We start from the raw sequence: 9570 nt of genomic DNA, 5'->3' as shown, positions 1-9570 counted from the left end.
GGCTGCACTAGTGTGTCAAAAAGCTAGCCCTTCATCGGTGGATCCTGGAAGTGCACCTAGAAACACTGCCACTCTAGTCTATCCAAAGCACTACGCCCTCGTGTGAGTCATGCCTAGGCTGCATGTTTCATCGTGAAGATGGGTCCTGTGAAGACTGCTCCCAAATATGTGTATGATTGCACTATCTCCACTAGTTCACCACGATAGGTGAAAGTAAGTTGGGTTGGACCAAAGGGTACCATTACATTTCCATACAGCCATTCTGGGTTGGACCAAAGGGTACCATTACATTTCCATACAACCATACTCATCTTGTTTTGTACACTCCCCTCCCGACTTTGACACCATCATAGCTCCCCCTCTTCCTTCTCCCCTTCTCCCTTATCACCTTTATTAGGTCTTTCTTGAATAATCACTTTGCCATCCCTGTAGGCAGCCCATTTCCCTGCTTCCCTTGCTGCCATTACCCGTGTCATGCCTTCCCTTCTATGCTTCTGCTGTAGAAGGGTGAGGTCATCATTCAAGTAGATTTTGGTCCCCTTCAGGGATGCTCGCATGCTCATGAGGTTGGACCTATCGATTGCAGTTCGGAGTTTCAGCACTAATGGTCTTGTTGTTGGTATCTCCGTCTTCCCTACCCTCCAAGCTACCTCACATGTAAGGTTAATTCCCAATTGGCAAATAGGGCTTGAGCATCTGCCATTGGGGTATCTCCCACTGTGAAACCTCTAACTAGGACGTTCATTGCTTTACCGGCCCATCTTTTCTCTTCCTCTATTGTCTCAGAAATGAACTCTTTTTTGGGAGCTGCTGATCCCTTTTTAACAACTTCTGTCCATTCAAGCATCACTTCTTTCCCCTTGTTGAGCTGTTGTGCGAACTCAGCATGCTTACCATAGAGTGGCAAGAGGAGAATGTACTTTGCAGAGCACTAGGAGGTTGATGTTCGAAGATTTGTAGGGCGGGAGGTGAAAATTTTTGAAAGTGTGTAGGGATAGTATAATTTCCAGCCACCATAATTTCCCCCCTTTGGCGATACACATAGTAAAATTGGATATAACGGTTGCCCTCAAGCAAGTGCAATGTGGCCCAAATTGCTTCAAAATATAGCTCCTAACAACCATCCAAATAGTGACCAAAGTAGAAGAGAATCCCTATCATCTAGCATGTGGATTCTCAAGCTTAGTTTAAATTGCCAATCTTCCTTCTACATCTAGCCTACCACGTTCAAACATACAATTCTAAAAATATGGCAATTGGAGAAGAGATGTTTTGTGATCTTTTAATTTGCTATGTATAAATGGGTATTGTAGAACAAAGATTGCGAAAACAGGAATAATTTTATAGGAGACAAGAAAGCAAAGGAGAAATCTTTTCCAAGTGGAGATCCTTGCAATATGATAGACATCAAATTGAGCTAAAGCCATGTTTGCTACTTGCACATCATCACAACAGGCAACACAAACATGTTTAAGAGAGATAAAGAAGAATGGGATTGTGACTCCCATTACTCTGATATGCTAGAAGCCTTTTCCAATATGTGGCTCCCTTGACTCTAATATGCTAGAAGCCTTTTCCAAGATAAGATCCTCTCTATAAAATCATAGCCAAAACATCTCCAAATCAAGCTACAAACCCACATTCAACGCTTGCACCATCATCACAAAGATGAAAAAGGAAAACAAGAAGGACCAAAAAGGGTCTAATCTAGTAGCACCTTTGACTTACCTAATGACATCTTGGGTTGAATGGTTCACTTAAAACCAATTGGCTTTGTTAATTCTAGATGTTTCGTGACCTAGACCAATTTTATTGTTAGTTTTAGATGTATTGTGACCTAGAGCAATAAAGGGCCTTTGAGAAAATCAATATTCCTACTTTTCTTCTCATTCCAAATCATAGGCCAAACACGTGGATGTGAGGAAAGGTTTTTGATATCCAAGCACATACATATATACTAAAAGATTATGCTTTTGAGCCCTTGGGTTTTCTTTTTCAAGGTTGATAGTTCAAACAGGCCCTACCATAAAGTTTGATCATCTAACCTACCTACACCATTAGTATTCCTTCAGTATTGTTGCATTTTTACTTGGCCTTATTGATCCTCGTGGAGTGTCCCTTAGGAGGTAGAAAGCAAGAAGCAATGGGAATATGGTCATCATCCTTGGCTCTCCCATAGGGTCAAGGATATCGACTTTGTCATTAGTATTGTGGGGACCAATTCACATCGCCTCAGGCAAACTTTTTTGTTCTAGATGAGATGGCAAATGCTTATAAATGTGTGTGATGGTTGTGAATGAGAAAGATCCTATATATGATCGCCACTAAGCCTAGTGCACACAAGATCAGCAGAAGAACTAAGGAGGCTCAAAGCACACTAAATAAGACATAAGAGGGAGATAGCAAATCTATATCTCTTGCAATATGTGTTCTTAACAATACATGATAGGCCTCTTATAGAGAGTGCCCTTTGGATAGTCAACACACGTGGGATCCTCTGATCCGCATCTCTCTTTGTGGATGTCCTCGATCCACATCTCCACATCTTGTAGTCCACATCCTATGGTGGCTACTTTAATACTTCCTTAGCACATACCTTTGCCTCTAATTATGTGCTCATGGCACCACAACTCTCAACACCTCCCCTTGGTGCCATAATCCTTTGGCTACTGCAAGGTGGTCAGATGTGAGTTACAAGATCAAATCCTCCCCTAGATGCTTACATGGCTATTCTCAGGTGGTCAGGTTTGATTTACAAACATATGGGTTGAAGGTGGCGAGGGTGTTGCTTCTCAATGCTTGATGTCGATGGCGTTGTCTTCTTTGCTTGATGTAGCTTGACACATGATGCTTTGTTCTTCTATGTGCCTTAATGCTTTCTGTGTGGATGCCATGCTTTTTGCTATGGTCATCTCATGCACTTGTGCTTTCGGCATGCTTATGAGAGCAATGTTTGCATTCATGCTTTGCTTTAACATTTGTCGCAAAGGTCTTACCAATTGATTTCTTTCAATATTGGCAGTGTCTAATTGCTAACAATGATTTTGATTTGACAAGCGCGTAGAGATAAAAAAGGCGATCACTTTTTCTTTTTGGAGCGTGTCCAAATTCTTCTTGGATTGCGAGTTACGGCTTGTCAAAATTTATGTGAAGAAGAGGCCTTTGATGATGTGGCACAAGGGTTCATATGCAGAATACAAATTGTGCTTGGTAGACTGTGTGCTTAGGAGGCACTTAACTAACCCTGAAGTTAAATCTAACCATGGTTTAGGGTGGGTTGAGTTGACCAGACTTGGTTCACTTAACCATGGTTTCTTTTGATCTACCACATGGCAAAAAACTGACAAAGCCCATACCTAACCTTACCTAGGGGGGTTTACTTGACTAACCCTATCTAAATCTGATCTGCCACATGTCAGGTACTGCTTGAACCTTTGGAGTTTCTGCTCATGGCGCGTCGTCGTCGTTGTTGCTCAGGCGGGTGAAGCCGCAGTTGTTGAACATGTCTCTAGATCCGGAGTTGTGAGCCAGGAGCATATGTAAGATCCAGAAGCGTCGCCTTTGTCTTATGTAGAGATGGAGCGGCTAGTTGGAGCTCTATGAGCTTTTCGAGTCTTTGGTAGCCAAGCTGTCATTGGAGAGGCAAGCTCTCTCTCACAAGCTTGTTTCTCGTCCCATAGCACCGATTCAGGAATGCATTTGCTCGAAATCGAAGGTGAACAGCTACATTCCATAGCTCCTCCCGTTGTTTGCCTGCTTTCATCGCCTTTGGAGGCTTGGTAAACATGGAGGGACGCCAAAATTCTTCAACATCCGATTTATCTATAGATAATTCCCCTCTGCTGGGAAGCGTGAACGAGGTCACCAATGCATCTAACAGTGGGAGGCTTGTTACAAGAAGAGGGAACCTATCGCATGTATTTCGGTTGCTGCATCAAAGAAGTAGCAGCAAGATAATGAGAGATCCTTAGGTGCTTGTCATGGAGACGGTAGCCGAACAACTAGAGGAGTGCCAAAGCAATTGGGCTTAGGCATGTTGTCATCCTTGACCAAATCTACTGGAGAGAGTTAAGGATGGTTTGTTGGTAGTGCGCTATCAGAGAGACGGCGGTCGTCTGTAGCTGTTGAGATATGTAGCATCGTTTGTTGTAGAGAGCTCATCTGTTGTAGCCCATGTGGTCTTGCAGTTAGTCGATCGTGGGGCACGAGTTGGCGCTAGAGAGGTTGAGAACCGAGCGTGAAGCTTGCTGGAGATTCTTGGAGCCCTTGTGAGTTGATGGTAGCCGCTAAAGTGGGCAATGGAGCTTGTTGGAGGTGCTAATCAAGTCGCTCGTGCTTGTGCCGTTGAAGATGTTGGAGTCGTGCTTGTGCCGTTGAAGATGTTGGAGTTGCATGGTCGTTCGCGCTATGGAGCGTTGCTTCTTTGCTTCTCGGGAAGCCATGGAGATCATTGAAGGCTGTTGTTTGTTGCAAGAGTAAGTACTATGGAGGCCGAGCTTGAACTCCGATAGAGGCAGCTGAGCATGGCACTGGTTTTGTTGTAGAGGTGCTTGGTCGCGCTGCAAATAGTTGTAGCAGGTGCTGTAGTTGGACTAAGAGCTAAGACGGCTGGGGCATTGGCTCTTTTAAAGGAATAGAGATCACTCCTTATACTCTCGTGAACTCTCTCACACAAAGATAAGAACTCTCTCTCACAGAGATAAGAAAGATGGGACTCTCTCACAACAATCCAAAAATCTCTCCTTAATAAGTTATACAACACTCATCTACCTAGGCTTTGTGGGCAACCTATGCTCTGATACCATGAGAAAGATCCAATATATGATCGCCACTAAGCCTAGTGCACACAAGATCAGCAAAAGAACTAAGGAGGCTCAAAGCACACTAAATAAGACATAAGAGGGAGATAGCAAATCTATATCTCTTGCAATGTGTGTTCTCAACAGTATATGATAGGCCTCTTATAAAGAGTGCCCTTTGAATAGTCAACACATGTGGGATCCTCTGATCCCCATCTCTCTTTGTGGATGTCCTCCATCCACATCTCCACATCTTGTAGTCCACATCCTATGGTGGCTACTTTAATACATTCCTTAGCACATACCTTTGCCTCTAATTATGTGCTCATGGCACCACAACTCTCAATAGTGAAGATATTCTATACGACCATATTGAGGTAAACTCTAGACTTTTCTTATTAGATGAAGTCTTATTAATACAATCATTGACTACTTCATCATTCATAGGATTGCTAAGTATTGGTTTCAATCTTAAAGTTACCTTTGGGATTGATCGATCAAGATTTATCTATCGCATATTCAACATTACATTTTTCAAGAATGTGATGGCCCTTGGATTGCTTTATTCAGCAATGAGTGTGCTTTAGATGTGTGACTCCTCTAGGGCACTTTTCAAACTATAGCAACATTCAAAGCCAAAAAGAACAAGATAAAACTTTCCTAGACAGAGACTTCATATTGAAGTGCTTTCAAAAATGAGATTAACATACAAACTTGATAATGAACTTGTGACCTGATACTACTAAAATAATTCAACAACTATAAGGAGAGAAGCTACTATAAGCCAATGTATGTGATCCCTAGTGCTAGCAATACGGTACCAAGCCATCAAGTTCACATAAGATGGGGGTAAATAAGTCTTCCTATTTGGGGCATAAATTACCCACATGGCTTGCTCATATAGTATGTGCCCACAATTCATGAGTGTAGGCCTAACCTTGAAGGCTTTCATAGGAGTTATAGCAAGAGCCTATGGTTGCCTCGGGAGCGAGATACACCCTTTTAAGCTCTTCAAAATGGCATTAGGATTGTTGCCCCTTATAAGGATAGCCAAAGTTACCCATCAAATAGAACGGTTGCATGGTGAGCAGACATGCCTATCCCTTTCATCTTTGCTATGTATGCATTTCTATCTATCTTAGTGCTAGGAGTTCACTTGATAACATTGTAGTTTATTTTATTTTATATCTCACACATGCATACACGCACGGCGTGCACGTGGCCAACTATAGAGGGACACGATGTTTGTGGCTTACGCTAACACGCAATTACTATCCTTTCCAAAGGGAATTCAAACACGTGGAGCCGTTAACACCTTATAACTGATTTGTGAGGGCTTTAGCCAAGGGTGTACTTAGGGTGGTTTGAGATGCATCCGGATGGGTGCACTCAGTATCCCCATTGGGGTGTCCATTGCTTTTATGCAAAATCTGGATGGACAAGCAAAGCACAAAGTGTTGATGGGATGCAGCAGTGTGTGGTCCACCTTTTGCCTTAGGGTCCGCACAAGGGGCAGCATCCACGCCCTCGGACGTATAGGGAAATGAGTGGCCAGAGGCCAAGAGCCGGATTCCAAGGAATGGTTTGTTCCCTCGTTTCGGAGTTCTCTAAATGAACTAAGAGGCTAATTGTAGTCCGATTCCTAATATGCCGACATCCGACGGCTGCTATTAAATCTTGGCCGACCAAGGACTGTTACGAGTTTTGAAGCTGGCCGAAACCGGCCGGTTCGGACAGGTGTGAAACCCCCCTGAAACCACACTTGATGATGGGTTGGGTTAGTTGCTAAACGAAGATGATTAAGGCAAGGGAATCCCTGGAAGGTTCGGGGTGTAACTTTCTTCTCTGCTTTGCAAAGCTTCTGCATTTGTTCGCAGTTTTTTACAATCGCTTCTTTTCAGGCTCGCATCGCATCCATCTTGTCGTCGCTGTATCGCCTGCTTCTTCCCCCGGTACTCATCCTGCCACATCTCCTCTCTATCTTTGCACTTTCACTGTTTTTGGCGCTCTCTGTGTCCGGTATTCGTTGGATCTTAGCACGGATCGGAGCATCAGAGATATTGTGTTCCTTTGCGGAGGTTCGCGCGCGCGCGCGCGTGTGTGTGTGAGAGAGAGAGAGAGAGAGAGTCGTTCAGAGTCGGTTTACCTCGTCTGAGAGACAAAGACAGACAGACAGACAGACAGAGGGAGAGAAATCTGCTTTTATATGTGAGAGAAAGCGTCTTTTACAGTCGTTTGTACTTGTGTGACAGAGAGACGAGAGAGAATGAGAGGGAGAGCCTCTGACCGGGATTAGTTCTGGCAAGTAACTGCCTTTTCTGCTTTAGGACTCTCGCAATCGCAGCTTCTTGCCAGCGGAGGTGCTTATTGATGTAATTCAAGTACATACATGGCGAGAGAAAGTCGCAGGGCCCAATTGGAGGTGCAGGATGTGCCCGGAATGTTCAGACAAGCTTTCCTCTCCTGCAAGTCTAGTATTGGGCTTTTCCTCACTCTTGCATTGCTGTCTTCTGTCTATGAGACGGCAGTGGAGCGTTCCAATTTCCTGTCGGGCCTCTCGTTCTCCTCACAGAACTCGAATTTCTCATTTCAGTTATCCTTCGATCCGAAACATCCAGCGAAAGCTTCAGATAATCATTTAAGTAACAATGTTACACCGGAACCAAGCCAGTCTACTGAGGGTGACTCGTTACTGTCTCGCATTCTGGCAACGTTCTCACCCTCTGATCGCTCCTCAAAAAAGTTGGTCGCAGAAATTCAGCCTCAACAATTGACAGCAGAGGAGCCGAGTTCAGGGTTTGTGGATATTGAGCCAAGCAGTGCATCTGATTTTGTGGAGAGCAACGATCTCTCTTCTCAGAGCTTGAAAGACGCAGCAGGGGAAGGTGAGGAGCTGTATTTACAGAGTGAAGATCGCAACGAGAACATGAAAGGACTTGATGAACCATCAGGCGGTGGTAGGCAATCTGATCAGGATATTGTGATTGGCGAGGATGACGACTTTCACGATGAAGAAGGTGAGAAGGAAACGTTGACACGAGATGGTAAAGAAGAAGGTGAGGAAAATCTGGAAGATGAAATATTTGACGTCAAAGAGGACGAAGCAGAGACCGACCTAAGCTTGCCACGTTTAGAGTTCCAAAACGTTAACAATGACACGAAGAGAGATATCCAAGAGTTTCTGGCAGAGGCAATGGATTTGACGTTTTTCACTGGGAAACTACTGGGAGGACGAGGTTTAGATCAAGGAGCCATGCCTCATGGTGGGTTGACAATGCTTGTTATGTTTCTTGTCTTAGCCGGTGCCTTCACCATATTTCTAGCAATTGTTGGTTTCCAGCATGCGGCTGTTTTAGGATCAGTAGCATACAGTGTTGTGAGTTCTCACATGGGCAAGAGGGCCAGTACCAGGGCGGCTATCAGGTCAGGTTTTAAATCAGGCATAGGGCGCCTCATGTGGCTGGCAATTCTGCATGCAACTTTACGTGGTCTGCAGAGCCTCTTCTTTATGAAAACCTTGTTTGGTGGTGTGATGGAGATGGAGCAGGTGGACCAGCTGGTACTCCGATTGTCTGTTACTCCCTTCGCATTTCTTGCTCCATTTAGGGATGTGGATGCCACTGATGTTGGGATGGCAGTTCGGATAGGGTTGTTTATCGGCTTTGATTATATTTTTGATGGTATAGCATACTGCCTATATGCTGTTGCCTGTTGGGTCACCATTATGGAGAGAGATTTCTGGGGCCTTGGAGCTCTTTCAAGGAGTTGGAATCTGGTGAAACACATGGAGGTGCAAGCTGTAATAGTGAGGGTGCTTGAAGCTATTGTCTGTGGTAGAACCTCTAGGTGGCTGCTTCAGCAAGCTGTGGGTCAGTTCCCTGCAGCGTTCCTTATTTGTATGGCTCAGGTGTATTTTTTGGTTTTGTGGTTGATTTTCTACCTTTCAGCTCGGTCTATTTGTGACGGGCGCTCACAGTTCTCATATAGGCACCTGGAGGACTTTTTGGACAGGTTTAAATAGGGTCTTCAATGCTGAAGGGATGTACCGTATTTGTAAAGGTTTCTGCGTTTGTGGCACAAAATTAAGTGGGAGATGTGAACTAATTTTAGCATTTATCACCTTCTCGTTGAACAGTCTTTTGACGATGCCTTCCATTCTGAGCACTGTGCAGATGGAGTGCCTTTAATAGCTGTTGCACTATAAAGGTCTCTTGGTGATTCCTTCTGCTCTCAGTATTGTGCTGATGTAGTTTGACTGTAGAGTTGCTTATTGCAGACAGTGATTCAAAAAACCAACATTATTTGTAAGAGCTAGTGAGCTTAAGTCTTTTTTCTCCCTATCTTTTCATGTGTGGTACATAAATTTTTATTTGATTTCTCATTCCTCTGTTAACAAACTGTTCTTCTTTGAAGAGGCGAGTGCTTCAGGTCAGTTGCAGGATGATGGGAATCCCATGCCCACCCAATAAGATCTTTCTAATCTTCCTGAAAACCCCCATTTTTAAAGATCCGGTTTAATATAGGACACAGGAAAAACAATTCTACTCTGAATGATCCAGTATACCTCTTTAGAGGATTTTGTTTTGGATGACAGGAACATGGTTGTACATATTTTTTGATTATAATACAAGGTTTACTTTTGCCCAAAAAAAATAAATTAAAATTGATGACAGTTATCTCAGATGATGAGGGCAGTTCAAGGGCAAGCCTAATGAAAAGTGTGCATTAGGCTCTCGATCGTAAAGGAGAGGAATTTTGCTTGTTTCTGGAC

At 43.8% G+C, this 9570-nt stretch overlaps 1 protein-coding gene across 2 annotated transcripts; it reads left to right on the top strand.

Moving 5' to 3' along the window:
* The first annotated feature begins 6635 nt into the window (after positions 1-6635).
* On the top strand, positions 6636-9145 carry LOC147901228 (uncharacterized). 2 transcript variants are annotated; one of them, XM_087376113.1, is made up of 2 exons: positions 6636-6751; positions 7127-9144. In XM_087376113.1, exon 2 carries the CDS (start codon positions 7189-7191, stop codon positions 8818-8820), a length of 1632 nt encoding a protein of 543 aa, XP_087232239.1. In that variant the 5' UTR covers positions 6636-6751; positions 7127-7188; the 3' UTR covers positions 8821-9144. The 2 variants fall into 2 exon arrangements, with proteins under 2 accessions (XP_087232239.1, XP_087232240.1); XM_087376114.1 differs by having other exon boundaries at positions 6690-6751; positions 7054-9145.
* Positions 9146-9570: the final 425 nt, after the last annotated feature.

The sequence above is a fragment of the Dipteris shenzhenensis genome, chromosome 6, assembly GCF_047967505.1.
Source record: "Dipteris shenzhenensis isolate YYH24624 ecotype China chromosome 6, Dip_SZ_1.0, whole genome shotgun sequence".
Lineage (NCBI taxonomy): Eukaryota > Viridiplantae > Streptophyta > Polypodiopsida > Gleicheniales > Dipteridaceae > Dipteris > Dipteris shenzhenensis.
The sequence above is the reverse complement of the archived record's forward strand: the minus strand, read 5'-3'. Positions and strand labels throughout refer to the sequence as shown.

What these genes read in the sequence shown, in the direction of transcription:
- LOC147901228 (XM_087376114.1), top strand. Translation starts at nt 7,189, where the DNA reads ATGGCGAGAGAAAGTCGCAGGGCCCAATTGGAGGTGCAGGATGTGCCC.